General features: G+C 43.1%; 1 protein-coding gene and 1 long non-coding RNA gene across 2 annotated transcripts; one reads left to right on the forward strand and one right to left on the reverse strand.

Moving 5' to 3' along the window:
- The first annotated feature begins 5,759 nt into the window (after positions 1-5,759).
- On the forward strand, positions 5,760-10,451 carry LOC140637236 (HLA class II histocompatibility antigen, DO alpha chain). Its single transcript, XM_072833524.1, has 5 exons — positions 5,760-5,913; positions 7,095-7,343; positions 7,774-8,055; positions 8,154-8,289; positions 8,521-10,451. The coding sequence occupies exons 1-5, from the start codon at positions 5,832-5,834 to the stop codon at positions 8,522-8,524; spliced, it is 753 nt and encodes a 250-aa protein (XP_072689625.1). The 5' UTR covers positions 5,760-5,831; the 3' UTR covers positions 8,525-10,451.
- A 906-nt stretch (positions 10,452-11,357) lies between these two features.
- LOC140637238 (uncharacterized) lies at positions 11,358-15,308 on the reverse strand. Its single transcript, XR_012034472.1, has 2 exons — positions 13,703-15,308; positions 11,358-12,960 (listed from the first exon to the last, which is right to left on the reverse strand). It is a non-coding gene; the product is annotated as an uncharacterized lncRNA (long non-coding RNA).
- Between the last annotated feature and the right edge of the window lie 1,263 nt (positions 15,309-16,571).

The raw sequence follows: 16,571 nt of genomic DNA on the forward strand, positions 1-16,571 counted from the left end.
ATTTACCTTCTGTCCCAGGATATCATTCAAATAAGAGGGAAGGAGAAGGGGAAAGAGGAAAAACCCTGAAAGACAGCCTTTCCCAGGGGAGAGACGAATCTTTTCAAAAACAATCTCATTTAGGGATCCCTGGGTGGCGCAGCGGTTTGGCGCCTGCCTTTGGCCCAGGGCGCGATCCTGGAGACCCGGGATCGATTCCCACGTCGGGCTCCCGGTGCATGGAGCCTGCTTCTCTCTCTGCCTGTGTCTCTGCCTCTCTTTCTCTCTCTGTGACTATCATAAATAAAAAAAATAAAAAATAAAAAAAAATTAAAAAAAAAATCTCATTTAAATAGGAAGAGCTGCATCTGTACCTTTAAAAGTCCAGTTTGGGGGTTTTCCTACCATCATTTGGATTTGTTGCTCCAGAGTATAATGAGATCAGTCAGTTATTCATATATATATATATATATATATATATATATATATATATATATATATATTTAAAAAGTTACTGTTTTTCACATATGAGTTTTGATTTTTATATATCAAGCTACTTACAGATATAAAGGAAGAGTGATTTTAGTATATGTGCTGCCAAAGCGAGAACAAAGAGTGATTTTTGCTTAAAATTTCCAGTTTGTTCCCAGGAGATAAGAGGTCTGGGATTTAGAGAGTCAGGAAATGGGAGGGGAAAGTTCTAAGGGAAGCAAGCAGCTTCCAGCAACACGACAGAAGTTCAAAGCCTGAAAATATGGTCAGAAAGCCACTTGCTATGATAGAGAGCAGCCTGAAAATGACTGAAACAGTGTGCCAGGAGCAGGAGGTTGGAGAAAAAGACATTAAGCATCTGGCATGTGGAAACATGCACTTGTATCACTTCTCTGTCCAGGGAATTCTTTTAAAAAAATTTTTTTAAAATTTATTTATGAGAGAGAGAGAAAGAGAGAGAGAGAGAGAGAGGCAGAGACACAAGCAGAGGGAGAAGCAGGCTCCATGCAGGGAACCCAACATGGGACTTGATCCCAGGTCTCCAGGATCAGGCCATGGGCTGAAGGCAGCGCTAAACCACTGAACCACCTGGGCTGCCCTGTCCAGGGAATTCTGAAGAGAGAACTAGACCACTTGAATTCCTGAAATTATCTGTTGGAACTATTTAATTAATTACTAAGAAAGGGTCATCCCAAAAAGTTGAAGACCATATGAACATTCATATGGCACATTAATATAATGGATTTGATTCTTCTTTCTTTTCACATGATAATTAGTTGTTTATAGCCTTCTTGATAAATTGTAAGATCTGGGATGGCAGGAACCATAATTGTGGTTCTAGAGCCTAGTACAGTGCCTGAAGCATAATAAACTAAAAGTAGTTCAATACATATACATAAAATAGATTGAAGATCCAGAATTGAAACGGTGGAAGATAAGTCGCCCTCTGGTGGAATCTCTAGGTGATCACAGGAAAGGATCCCCCCACCTCCAACCCCTGAAAAGCTTACAGCTAAATTGAAGAATCTAAGAAAAGCATTGAATAGTTAATTGGTAGCCAACCAAGAGTAACCAGAGCAGCACTGTCCAATAGGAATACAATGAGAGTTACACATTCGATGTCAAGTTTTCTAGTCACTTTAAAAAGGTAATAAGAAACAGTGAAATTAATAATATATCAAAAACTCAGCATATCCAAAATATTGCAAATTAACCAACAATCAATATAAAAACTATTAATGAGATTATATATATTCAGATATATAATTTTAAATACATATAATGCATATATTTTTTACAAAGCCTTCGAAATACAGTGGTTTTCTATTTATAGTATATCTCAGGACTGGCTACATTACAAGTGATCAATGGCCACATATGGCAGGTGGTGACCGTATTGGACAGCAGAGTCCTATGATTAAGGGGCAGTGTCCTGTTCTTCTCTGTGTCCCCAGGACATAGTGGGTGTTCCATAATGTGTGAATGAAAAAACATTATGTGTGTTTAATGAAACACATATTCATTAAATATGTGTTTAATGAATAATATCTCCTAACACCTACCTCAACTTAATATTATGCTCCAGAGCATATTATGCTCAACATGATGGATACAACTGTTTATCTCAAAGTCAGTGTTTTAGACAATTTAGAGGAACTGAATTTATGTCATATTCAAAGAGCACTTTACTCAGCAATTTGTTGAGCATGTACTTATTTTCAGTACTTGTTTCCAGTGCTGGAATGTCTCTCTCTAGAACCACTGGTATTCACTTCATTGATTTTTTAAAAAGATTTTTTCATTTGAGAGAGAGTGTGAAAGCATGTGTGCACATGCATGAGCAGTGGGAGGGGTGGGGGGGCAGAGGAAGAGGGAGAGAGTCTCAAAGCAAAGCCCTTGGTGAGCACAGAGCCCAATAGGAGGCTCTATCTCACGATCCTGGGATCAGAGCTGAGGGGAAACCAGGAGTCGGGAGGCTTACCCAACTTTGCCACCTAGGTGTTCCCACTTCATTGATTTTTATTTGTTAGCATCTATTTGTTTATTTGAAAAGCATTTATTTAATACTGGGCTAGCATCTGGAGGAGAGGGGAGATTCTATAACAGAGTCAATAAACCTCAACTGCTTGGCATTTCTATATAGGGGGGAATATAGTTCATACATAAATATTATAGGAATATAATGGAGAGATCTGCTTTTTGTTGAGATAAATTAGCATATGTTCTTAGTTCCCAGCTCTAAAAACCAACCCTGGAGAAGCAGTGGAGGGAAACTGGGGAATCCCTAGTGACACTGTTAATTGTTTTGGGGGAGCTTGCTTGCTGTGAGAAGATTCATTAGAGGCAATCTGTTCTTGCTTTCTCCCAGTGTTGCCTTTGAACAATTTTTGCCTGTCCCATAATGCAAAAAACAACAACAACAACAACCACAACAACAACAACAACAAAAAACAGTGGCCCAAGATCCTGATTGCTGGATCATGCCTGGAGATAGAGGGTTGGGGATAAAGTCTAGGTTGAAATCCCTGCTAGAGTGGGGAGGGTGCAGGACAATAAGTGCACCTGATGCCATAGTCATTCACTCTGCAGCACTCCTTCGGACCGTCCTCAGGGCTGGCGGACAAGGAGAGAGGACTAGCCCCTCCCAGGGCTCCTTATCCTGAGGCCCTGACTTGAACTGCCACCAGTAAGGTGACACCAAAAGGGTGGCAACTGGTTTTGTGCTGTCCTAGAACTCTGGTCCTTCCCTCTCTTTACCATGATACTGACATAGATGGGCACCTGAAGGCCAAAATAATAACTCCCTCCCTTTTGGGAAGTTTCACATGTCAAAAGAAAAGCAACAGAGAGCCCATATGTGTCCTTAAAGAAATATTAGAAAATATAGGATAGCCACTTAAAAGGAGCATGAAAAACACATTAAAAAATAAGAAAAACTGGGATGCCTGGGTGGCTCAGTGGTTCAGCATCTGGCTTTGGCTCAGATTATGATCCCGGGGTTCTGGGATTGAGTCCTGCAAAAGGCTTCTGGGGGGAGGCTGCTTCTCCCTCTGTCTATGTCTCTGCCTCTCTTTGTGTGTCTCTCATGAGTAAATAAATAAAAAATCTTTAAAAAAAAAGAAAAACTATTATAATATGAAAAAAAGGAATACAGAAAAAGCTCTATAGAAGTTCTAGGCATGAAAAAAATATGAAAGTCAAAAACCCCACTACTGGGAATAAATAGTGGGAGAGATAGAAAAACAACAGAGTAATGGGAAGACTACATTGAAGAACTAACTCTTCTAGAGTAAAAGATACAAGGGGTATCGTGACCTGAGCTGAAAACCAAGAGTCGGACACTTAACCAACTAAGCCACCCAGGAGTCCCTCAACTTAGAATTTAATGCATAGCTAAACGTTCACAAGTGGTGCTGTAACAGTAATATTCTCAAGCATACAAAGCTTCAGAAGATTTGCTCATACTTAAAACATTTTTGGAAGAAGTATTCCAATAAAGGAGAAAAAAATGTCAGGGGGTGCCAAAAAGGATGAGAAGTAAAGTTGATCAAACTCCTTGGTGAAGTAGAGAGGCAGTATATGAATAATTTGAAAGCATGCTAAAGTTCTTATCTGGCTAGAGGGAAGATAGGTAAGGTAAAAATAACACTTTTTTTTTTTTTTTTTTAGATGATGAAGCCTAAGGAAAAAAACCAACAACAACAAATGGAAAGATTGAAATAAATACAATATTAGAAACAGGTTCAAATATGTTAATAATCACAATAAATAGAGCAGGGATGGGGCAAAGATAGTGCCTGCGATGTGCTCCCCAACCACTACGTCTTCCTGAACGCACCGCTAAAATACATTTTTCCCAGCCCTGCCCAGGGGCAGGGTCATTGTTTAATTCCTGCCAATGGAATGTGAGTAGAAATGGCATGTGGTTTGTGGTCGAAAGCTGCAAGATCTTCTTCAGATCCTTCTGGAGGTTCTCTCTAGCCTGCAAAGCAGGAGGCATGGTTCTTTTCCAGTGTGGTAGTCCTCACCTAGGGAGCGTGTTACTAACGCAGGTCTCTCAGCCCTACCCTTGAAAAGGCTGCTTTAACTCAGGTCAGGATGTAACCCAGGAATCCGTATCTTTTAAAACTTATTTTACTTTTTGAGAAAGAGAGAGAGAAAGAGAGAAGGGGGAGGGGCAGAAGGAGAGAGAGAAAGAGAATCCTGAGCAGGCTTTACGCTCAGTGCGACTCGGGGCCCCATCTCACGACCCTGAGATCATGACCTGAGCCCAAATCAAGAGTTGGATACTTAACCATCTGAGTCACCCAGGCGCCCCAGGAATCTACATTTTTAACCAACTTTCCAGGTGATTCTCCTCTGTAGCGGGGTTTGGAACCATAGACTCAGATGATATCTTAGTTCCCTTCCAAGCAGAAAATCATTTATTTTCTGATCTTTCAGAAACTGCCTTCAGGTATTTGGTTAGACTTTTCCTTATCTGGAGAGATGGTTAGCTTTATATATAGTTTTCATATTAGAACAAATCCTCCTCCCGCCTCCCATTGGCTGAGCTCAACCGGAAGCGGGAGGGAAAGGAGTTGCTGTTGCTGGGGGAGGGACGGGGGCTGGGGCTGGGGATGCTGGCAGCATGAAGGAGGGTGCCCAGGAGACCTGGAGGGACAAATGGAGGTTATCCAGCACCCTCTGCCCCCCCTAGAACAGTCCATTGAGGCTTCTTACAGTTCTCCTTACTCTAAACATCTTACTCTAAACATCTCTGACAATTACACTTTTTTTTCACACAATGAAATAAAGTAATATTTTCCAAAACAATTTAAAGGTTTAAAGGATTTTAATCCTACTGTGTACTCAACATCTCCTTTTCAAAGTTCCTGAGTACAGTTTATATTATTATTATTATTATTATTATTATTATTATTATTGCCTCCAAATGTGTCTGCAGAAACTTAGAGGGGGACTGGGTTTCTCTACACCACAGATCACAAAGCAAGATAGAGGCTTTGTTTGAGCTCAGCTGTGTAGTTCTCTGATGGCCTTTTCTCTTCCTTTGGTGGGTCTCTTCTTAGAGTTTGTAGTAATGGTTGATTAAAGCTCTGCCATCTCCCAAACAGAAGCTTCCTTTTGACTCTTCTGTGGACCAGGCCTCCGTGGTGCAATGAGGGCCCAGTGTATTCTTTCACCTTCCACCTAGGCTCCTTACTTCTTCACCCAACAACAGCCACTTTAACTCAAGGAGTGTCTCTGATTGGCTGAATACAGCAGGGGTCTTCCCCATCCTAGAGTGTTTCCTTCCTCTTTTCTTTACCTTCTGCGGCAGCCCGACTCTGAGAGACTTACTTGGTTAAAGCACCAGGGCAATGGTCCTCAGTAGGGGGCTGGTCCTGGTACTCTACACCTTGATGAGCCTCCTGAGCCCCCATGAAACTGGGGCCATCGAGGGTGAGTGCTGAGGGGGATCGGCTGAGGAAAGGAAATTTAGGGTTCTATGAGAGACAGTATAGAAAGAACATAGATTGTTCTCCTTCTCTGGCTTATGGGCAACTTCCTTTACCGAGAGATCCTCAATCTCTCTCACCTCTATCATGTTCATTGCAGACCTAAACATACAGGTGCAGCTCAGTGTAGCCATGCCAGCTGCAGGTTCAGGTGCCTCCCCAGCTCCTTCCTTCTTTCTGAGACCCAAACCTCCATTCTCCTTCCGCCAAGCACAGTGACTTTTCTGTCACTTCCTGACTTGGAGTGTGCGCATTCAGGTCCAGTTTTACTGCAATGTTTATCGCCATGTGGATAGTCAACTGTTTATCCTGCTCTAGACATGAGCTCCTTGAGTGAGGGATCCACAGCTGGTTCATCTGTATTTCCCTGGGGCCTGACATCATGCTGGGCACATAGTAGTCCCTCGATGACTGCATAGATTTCTAGAGGTCCCTTACTGATTAAAATCTAACCCAAATTTCCAGAGAACTAAGCCTCAGTTATGGAAAGAGACACCTTGGATCATAATCTCTTGAGGTGGAAGAGCTGGGGCATAAACCTAACTTGAACTTTGGACTCCTTTTCCAGTGCTCTCTGCAATACCCCAGGCTGCTTTTTCCTGTCTGTTTGATCTCTGTCACAAATCTTAATTCTTACTTCTGCCAGCCATCACCTATTCTCCCCTCCTGCCCACATATACTGCATCTCTGTGCCCAAGGCTCTACTTATGCTCCCATCCTTAATCATTTTCCCTCATCCCACTCCCTCATACCACTCATCTCACACACAGGACCTCATAGCACAACTAGAGCTGATGATCATGGCTACCATTTAACTTTGAATCCCAAGCATGATTTGAGGCAGCCTCTCTTCTTCCCAACCTGGTATGCTGGACTGCACTCGTGTCTCTCTGTTCCTGCCAGTGTGTTGGGCACATGTCCGTGTCCCTCTGTCCTCTCCTTTCTCCCCCCCCCCCCCCCCGCCAGCAACACTTCCACTGTCCAAAGACCAGCTCAACAGCTCAACTTTGCCCTCATAGAGAACCCAGGATGGGATGTAGGCTCAGAAATTTAAAGTGTCACCTGCTTTAGATGAGATTGATACATTTTCTTTTCTGTCTCTGACCCTGAACTCACTCAATACAGCTGATCACATGGGCTCCTATGGACCAGCCTTCTACCAGTCCTATGGTTCCTCGGGTCAGTTTGCCCATGAATTTGATGGGGAACAGCTGTTCTCCGTGGAGCTGAAGAAGAGGCAGGCTGTGTGGCGTTTGCCTGAGTTTGGCAACTTGGCCCACTTTGACCCACAGAATGGGCTGGCCAGCATCGCGGTGATCAAAGCCCACCTGGATGTCTTGGTGGAACGCTCCAACCGCACCAGAGCCATCAACGGTACCCACCTTTCCTCTCCTTGTTCCCTCTGCTACCCTGTGTTAGGCAAGGGAGGCCCAGAGAAGCTTCTTCCCACCTCACAGGCCTCCATCTGCTCCAGCACATCTCTCAGCCTCTGTGACTGTTGTAATCAGCCCCTTTCTTTTCCAGGAGGCTCTTGATCTTCCCAGACCCCTTCAGCACACTCTTCCTTCTTGAGGACTGACCCTTCCACCTGGATGCCCTCTCAGGGACCTGTCAGATACAGGGGTTCCAGGTGCCCCCCTCTCAGCCTCTTCTCCCTCTGCACCCCTCCCACCCAAGCTGTTACATCCCAGAGCATTTCCTCCCTGTAAATGGCTAAATAGGAGGAAACATTACTTAATCCAAGTCCTAATGAAGCCCAGGTACAGGGATGAGCCTTTGGAATTCAAGGCCTCATTTTTCCTAGTGCCTCCGAGGGTGGCTGTACTCCCCAAGTTTCGAGTGGAGCTGGGCCAGCCCAATGTCCTCATCTGCATTGTGGACAACATCTTCCCTCCTGTGATCAATATCACCTGGCTGCGCAATGGTCAAATAATCAGCGAGGGGGTAGCCCAGACCAGCTTCTATTCCCAGCCTGACCATCTGTTCCGCAAGTTCTGCTACTTGACCTTCGTGCCCTCTGCAGAAGACATGTATGACTGCAAGGTGGAGCACTGGGGTCTGGAAGAGCCGCTTCTCAGGCACTGGGGTACGGAGCTCCTCCCCAGGTCACTCTCCACAGACCCATGTTTCCTTTGCTCTGGAATCCTTTCTCTGAACCCCCTGACCTTTCCTTTCTCCCCCAAGAGCCCCAGGTGCCTATCCCAGTGCCAGACACCATCGAGACTCTGATCTGTGCACTTGGCCTGGCTCTCGGCCTGGTGGGCTTCCTTGTGGGCACCATCTTCATCATCAGAGGCACGTGCTTGTCCAGCGGCCCCAGGTACAGAGGCCCCCAGGAGTCTGGGGGCAGGAGAGTGGGTGTCTCTGAACAGGATGGGGTGCAGGATCATTCTTTGGGGAGCAATGGGGCCAATGGGAAGGGTGAATAGACAAGTAGCGGGCAGGGAATAGAAGAGTAGAAGTGATGAGGGGGTGAGGTTTTGGGGAGGTGGGCAATCAGAGATAGGATCCCAGCATTGTGAGCTTGATTATATGCTTTTTACCACTTTAGGTAATGAGCCTTCCGAGAAAGGATTGTGGGAGATGCTCTATGGATTCCTTGCAAGTTTCTGACAGCCTTTGCATACTCAGTGCCTCAGTCTACTAAGTATATCTCTATTGTGCTGACTTTGGATGGGATCAAACTCTGTGCTATAGGTCTGTCTCCTCCCTTAGACCTGGTACTCACTGCAGGACTGGTGGGGCAGCAGCTAGCTCCCCTTCCCACCCCCAACACGTACACACACACATACTCACACACACACACACACTCACACACACACACCTCTTTCTTGTTCTACCCAAAGCTCTGGTTAGTGGCAATAAATTTTTAAATGGTGTTTGTACTGTATCATTTCTATCAGATCTTGGCAAGTTCTTCCAGGGTGTGAGGGATGCTGGAAGAGGGTATTCCAGGTGATGACTATTGAGCAGGACATTTCAACGGGGATAGGCAGCTATCCTCAGGCCAGTTCAGCTATGTCTTGTTCTGTTTGAGTCTCTATGGTGTGTTAGTTATGAATCGGTCCTCTCACAAGGACTTCATGAAATTTACCTTCTGAATTCAGATTTGCCCCTAAAGGAGTTTTCAGGAGAGGAAATGTTCATGGGAATTCTACTCTTGTCCAGATTTACTCTGTAATGAAGAGAACTTTGGTATACAGCCATGATCTACAATGTCATCTCCTTTTTCTACATCCCCTGGAGTCCCACGCATGACAAAGAGAGGTCCAAGGCTTGGATATGATGATTACTTCCTTAACCTGGGGTCAGTCATACCAGTAGAAGAGCTGGTTTAGACAGAGTTCAGGTGGATCTTTCTTAGTGGTTTTCAAACTGGAATGTACAGGAGAATCACTTGGGAGCCTTTTTAAAAGTACAGGCTTCAGCCAGATCTACTGAATTAGAATCTTGGAGGGTGAGGAGAGTGGTAGCAGTCTGCAATTTTAAACAAGCCCAGATGTTGCTGATGCAGCCACCTGAACTTAAACTGTGATCTGATAACTGGGACCCACTGACATAGCCTGATGCTAAGAATGGATCCCTGAGTTCAGAGGTGGTCCAGGAAGGCTTTCTGGGAACCTGGGTCTTTTAGGGCATAGGAGTTGGGGAAGATACAAGTAAGTAGGGGCAAATTGGGTTTGGCATTGTGAGGTTTGGTCATAGAGAGGAAAGAAACTAAGAGATCGTGAAGACACTGTAGATTTCCCAAGAGAGAGTAAGTTGAAAGGAATCAACGGCCAGAAGAAGACCCTGTTGGAAGGGGGAGAGTGGTCCTAGTGAAGGCTTTGTTTGCCCGTAACAGAAACCCTCCTAAAATGATCACAGATGTAAGCAGAGGATATTTACAATAAAGACACAGGAGTGGTGCCCTGAACCCAAAGGTGGATTTTAGCCAAGCCTTACAGGCAACAGAACTCAGAACTGAAAAGCCCATAGACTCTAGCCCATAGCCCATATCCTTTCTTGCTCTCTTTCTCTCTCTGGGCCATATGGCCTGTGTTGTCCCTCTGCATGTTAGTTGCATTAGCCATATCTATTCTCTGTGGACTATCCTTTTCATCTAACATGTCCGCCCGCAGCCACAGCACCTCAGCTGAACCCACCCAACAGCACTATCTCCCAGTGACAATTTTAAATTATTGGAAAAACAAATGAATGCCCAAACTTGGGGCAGGTGTCCATCTGAGTCCAATGTACCATGGCCAGAGGCAGAAGATCTAAGGCACAAACCCCTCTGAGGAAAGGGGTTGTTGGATCATTTCTCAAAAGAAAGAAGAATGTGTTGGTTCTCAGAAGACACCTCAAGATATGTTTGACCCCAACATGCCTTGATCTCTGCTGATCTTTTGCTTAAAAGTTAATTTGATCATCCTTGGAAAAGATGTTTCTCTGATCACTGTTCGAATGTTTAATAAGGTCATTAAAAGTGTTTTATTTTGACCAGAAGTCTACTTTTTTGCTTTGCATGTATTACACAGAAGTCATTGGAACTTCAGGGGACAATTCCAAATCTTTTAAATTTAGTATCTGCCTTCATAAGCACATTTTTCTTCTAGTTTCAGAGTAAACAGTCTCACTTTAAAAATTGTCCTCCCACATTTTTTTTTCTTTTTAAAATTTTACTTAAATTTTGGTAGTTAGGGAGAACCTGGGTGGCTCGTGGTTGAGATCTGCCTTTGGCCCAGGTCGTGATCCTGGGGTCCTGGGATCGAATCCTGAATCAGGCTCCCCACAGGAAGCCTGCTTCTCCCTCTGCCTATGTCTCTGCCTCTCTCTATGTCTCTCATGAATAAATAAATAAAATCTTAAAAAATAACTTTTGTTAGTTAACATATAGTGTGATATTGGTTTTCAGAGTAGAATTCGGTGATTCATCACTTACATGCAACACCCTGTGCTCCTCACAACAAGTGCGCTCCCTAAATAAACCCATTTATTTAGGCTAGGTGGCTAGCCCATCTGCTACCCATCTCCCTCCATCAACCCTCAGTTTGTTTTTTGTCATTAAGAGTCACTTGGGTATGCTTTGGCTCAGGTCACAATCCCGGGGTCCTGGGATTAAGTCCTGCATCAGGCTCCCTGCAGGGACTCCTCCCTCTGCCTATGTCTCTGCCTCTCTCTGTGTGTCGCTCATGAATAAATAAATAAAATCTTTTTTTAAAAAAGAGTCATTTATGGGGGTGCCTAGGTGGCTCAGTTGATTAAGCTCAGGTCATGATCTCAGGATCCTGAGATGAGTCCCACTTCAGGCTTCCTTCTCAGCAGGGAGTCTGCTTCTCTCTCTGCTCCTCCCTTGCTCATGCTCTCACTCACTCACTCATTCACTCAAACAAACAAACAAATAAATAAATAAATAAATAAAATCTTAAAAAAAAAGTCACATATGGCGTATTTCCCTCTGTCCTTTTTTTTCTTTCCACCTTTCCATATGTTCATCTGTTTTCTTTCTTAAACTCCACATTAGCGTGCGATCATATGGTATTTGTCTTTCTCTGACTTATTTCACTTAGCATAATAGACTCTAGCTCCATCCATGTTGTTGCAAATAGCAAGATTTCATTCTTTTTGTTGGCCAAGTAATATTCCAGTGGTGTGTGTGTGTGTGTGTGTGTGTGTGTGTATACCACATCTTCTTTATCCATTCATCAGTTGATGGACATTTGAGCTCTCTCCATAGTTTGGCTATTGTTGATAATGCTGCTATAAATATCAGGGTGCATATACCCCTTGAATTTGTATTTTTGTATCTTTTGGGTAAATACCTGGTAGTACAATTGCTGGATCCTAAGGTAGTTCTATTTTAACTTTTTGAGGAACCACCGCACTGTTTTCCAGAGTGACTTCACCAGTTTGCATTCCTACCAACAGTGTAAGAGGGTTCCCCTTTCTCCACATACTTGCCAACATCTGTTGTTCTTCATGTTGTTAATTTTAGCCATTCTGACATGTGTGAGGCAGTATCTCATCATAGTTTTGATTTTTATTTCCCTGATGAGTGATGTTGAGCATCTTTTCATGTGCCTGTTAGACATCTGGATGCCTTCTTTGGAAAAGTGTCTCTTCATGTCTTCTGCCCATTTCTTAACTGGATTATTTATTTTTGGGGTGTTGAGTTTGGTAAATCCTTAATATATTTTGGACAGTAATCCTTTATTGGATATGTCATTTGCAAATATCTTCTCATATTCAGTGAGCTGCCTTTTAGTTTTGTTGATTTTTTGCTGTGCAGAAGCTTTTTATCTTGATGAAGTTCCAATTGTTCATTTTTGAGTTTGTTTCCCTTGCATCCAGAGACATATCTAATAAGTTGCTATGGCCAAGGTCAAAGAGGTTGTTGCTGCCTGTGTTTTCCTGTAAGATTTTGATGGTTTCCTGTTACATATTTAGGTCTTTCAACCATTTTGAATTTAGTTTTGTGTATGGTGTGAGAATGTGGTCCAGTTTGATTCTTCTCAGTGTTGCTGTCTACTTTTCCCAACAGCATTTGTTGAAGAGACTGTCATTCTTCCATTGGCTGTTCTTTCCTGCTTTGTCAAAGATTAGTTGACCATAGAGTTGTGGGTCTATTTCTGGGTTATTTATCCTGTTCCATTGATTTATGTGTCTGTGTTTTGTTCCATTGACTTATACTGTCTTGATGACTATGGCTTTGTGATATAGCTTGAAATTCAGAATCATGATGTCTCCAGTTTTGTTTTTATTTTTCAGAATTGCTTTGGCTATTTGGGATCCTTTGTGGTTCCATACAGATTTTGGAATTGTTTGTTCTAGCGCTGTGGAAAATGCTGGTGGTCCTTCTATATTCTTGATCTGATCCTTTTCTGTATCTCTCAGAATAGACATTCAATAGATAACTCTTATTCTGTATTTTCAAACTCTCCCTCTTTGCAGGTTCTCCCTACAGATGACGTATCATGGCTCTCATATATTGAGAACATTAAATCTCCTCCTTAAAAATAAAATAAAATAAAATAAAAAATAAATAAATCTCCTCCTTGTTGTATAACCCACCCCCCACCTCCAACATTGCAAGATCCTCCCATTCTCTCTGAATGAGTCTTCTGGGTGGGCTGCCTCCAGATCCCTTCTGCTGATCCTCTCTCTCTCTTTCTTTCTCCCCCACAATTCCCTGTTCAGCTGTGTAGCATACAGTGCACATACATTGTATCTTCTAATCCCCAATAATCCCATCTGGTAGATTCTAATATTATTCCATTTTTAAATAAGAGGAAATTGAGGCCTGAACAAATTCAGTAACTTGTCCAAAGCAACACAACTCTAAGTGTCAAAGCAGGGAATAAAATCCAAGTCTGTTTGACTCCAAAGCCCATGCCTTTAATATTCTAACATATTCTAGGTTTAATGTGGATAAATGACCCACTGCATGGACCAGGAGGTGCAGAGAAGACATGGACATCCTCAGAATTTTCAGAAGACTAGAGCTGAATGCAGTTATTCATTTTGGATAATTCCTAATATTAGGAATGTCTATGCAGTGTTCCAAAGGAAGCTTGAGAAAATACTCATAGCTCTAATTTGTGTTTAATAAAACAGGCCCATTGTAGTCAAGTGAATTACTGCATCTTTGATTCATTTATGCATCAATCCATCCGATCAGATGCTAAGTGTCTCTTGTTGCTTTAGGTGTGGGATTGAGGGCAGGAGTGAAAAAGCCAGACATAGTCTCTTACCTCCAAAAGCTTATACTCAGTGAAGGAAACATACCACCAGCGAAAAGGATATTTAATGAGAAATACGAGGCCTGGAAATTGTGATGAGTTCTACAAAGAAAATTAAACAGAATAAAGGGTCTGATAGAGTGACTGAAGGAGAGGGCTGAAGTCCTACTTTAGGAGGTGACACCGGGACAGAAATGTTATTTCCGAAGACTGACAAGCAGAGATCTGAGGAATGAGTGTTTCAGTAAGAAAGAAGCAAGGCCTAAGGGCAGAACAAACACCCAGGAGGAGAGAAAATAATGTTACTTTACCCAGAACTTTGTTTCTTTTTCACATGCCTGCAGTTTTGTTCTTCCTAACTAAATGCATTAGTCATCTCCTTACTATTCTTTCCCTTTTTTCCCCTTTTTACCTTGGACTCCTTTTACTTATTTCTCCCTCACTCACCCCCCAACTACTGCCTCTGACAACCACCAGTCTGTTCCCCATATTTATGAAGTATTTTTTAGATCCCACACATAAATGAAATCATATGGTATTTGTCCTTCTCTGGCTTATTTCACATCACATAATGCCCTAGAGACCCATCCGTGTTGTTGCAAAGGGCAAGATTTTGATCTTCTTTTTTTACAGCTACATAATTTCCTTGCATATGTACCACAGTTTATCTTTCCATTCATCCATTGATGAACACTCAGGTCATTTCCATATCTTTGCTACTATCAACAGTGCTGCAATGAATATTGGGGTGCACATATCTTTTCGTATGAGTGCCTTCATTTTCCTCAGATAAGACGGAAAATTGTAATTTTTAACAAAGTTATGTCATACTTATAGTTTATTTCCTGCAAATTCCTTCTTTTATTAAAAGGTTTTATTTATTTATACATGAGAGACACACAGAAAGAGGCAGAGACACAGGCAGAGGGAGAAGCACCCACCCTGTGGGAAGCCCGATGTGGGACTCGATCCCAGTACCCCGGGATCATGACCTGAGCCAAAGGCAGACACTTAATTGCTGAGCCACCCAGGTTCCCCTGGGAGCTGATGGATGAAGATCAAGATCTGCTGGGCTTGGAAGTGGAATGTCTTCATTATTTCCTGCTCCCACAGTCCTCTCTGCAACCTGCATAATGACAGCAGCCTTCGGAACTCCTTATTCCAGGGCAGCATTTGGTGGTTCTACCTTTAATTTTTCTGGGACCCTCATTTGCTAACTAATATGTTCGCTGTATTCCATTTTAGACTGAATTACACCAATTTCTGCCATGTCGGCACCAGTGGGAGAAGGAAATGCTGCCCACTCACTAAACGTGGACCGGCTACTGCTTGCTATCTGACACTTATTCTGCATCTGTGCTTCACATGAAGTGCTTTAGCTTTCTTCGATGTGCCTGTGCTGGACTTAGAGCCACTTTTGTTCCTCCAGGCCTGCTGGATAGTCCCTGGGGAGGGCCACTGGCCACCTGCTCCCTGGGAGTGTGGCTGCACTGAGGTGCCTGGGCCATCATCACACATATAGCTTAAAGAGTCAAATAGTTCTACAAGATTTCCCCAAAACATCTAGTCTCCAGCCCCTGCTCCTACCATGTCCTCCCTGCCAAGAAGTGATAACTTTCAACTTTTTTTTCAAAAAAATATTTATTTATTTACTTGAGAGAGAGAGAGAGAGAGAGAGAGAGAGATAATGAGTGGGGTGGGGAGGAGCAAAGGGAGAAGCAGAGGGGAGCCTGACATGGGGCTCGACCCCAAGGCCCTGGGATCATGACCTGAGCCAAAAGCAGAGGCTTAACCGACTGAGCCACCCAGGCACCCCAACTTTCAACTGTTTTCGATTGATTCTGTTGGTATTACCTCCTGTCTCTAAATCATGTGTTTGTGTTGCTACATCTTGATTTTTCAGCCTTAGGCTTTCTCTCTTTGCCTCACACTGTGGAAGATGAGGATTTTCATCCTCATACCACACACATGCCCTCTTCTGGTGCTGTCATCCCTTAGTACAATTAGTTAGATGGTCGCTCTGGCTAGGTCAGTGTTCAGTGTTTATATTACTGTGACCACGTAAAAGTTATTTGCAGTCAAACCACAGAGTAAGCCAGGCTCTTCCTTCCCTAAACAGCTTTTGTCTTCCCTGGAGTGAATAATTATCCTGTTTTCTCTTTGCTTGGCTTTGTTTGTACTTATTATTAATGAATGACAAATTTCCTTACAACACAATCAGCCCATTTTATTGCCAGATAAAACTGTCCCACCACCTTCCGTCTGCTCCATTCTTAACCAGCTGCCTTCAGTGACATGGCTGTCATCCTGGGATCACCCTTCACCAACCTTGGCAGGATTTACCTGTCCTGTGTGCGGCAGCTTCTGTTTCTTAAATCCAGTAATTACCCTTTTGTGGTCTATGCTTTATTTTGCAGAAGTACATCCTCTTTTAGCTCTCTGAGAAAGAGTGCATAAAAGGCACATTTTTATGTTTTACGTTTCAGAAAATTGATTTATTCTACTCTGACACTTGAATGAGACAAGTTGGGCATACAATTCAAGATTTAAAATCATTTCTATCAGAATTTTTTTTTTAAGATTTTATTTATTTATTCATGAGAGACACAGAGAGAGGGGGGTGGGCAGAGACACAGGCAGCAGGAGAAGCAGGCTCCATGCAGGGAGCCTGAAGTGGGACTCCATCCCGGGTCTCCAGGATCACGCCCTGGGCTGAAGGTGGCGCTAAACTGCTTCCCTATAAGTCTTTTAGCTTCCAGTATTATTACTGAGAAGCCAAAAGATATTTGGAGTCCTGAAACTTGTATGTGATCTGTTGTTTTTTCTTTCTGGAAGCTTTTAGGCTATTTTCTTTTTCTCTTCTTCCAGCTTTAAATTCTTA

The sequence above is a fragment of the Canis lupus genome, chromosome 7, assembly GCF_048164855.1.
Source record: "Canis lupus baileyi chromosome 7, mCanLup2.hap1, whole genome shotgun sequence".
NCBI classification, from domain to species: domain Eukaryota; kingdom Metazoa; phylum Chordata; class Mammalia; order Carnivora; family Canidae; genus Canis; species Canis lupus.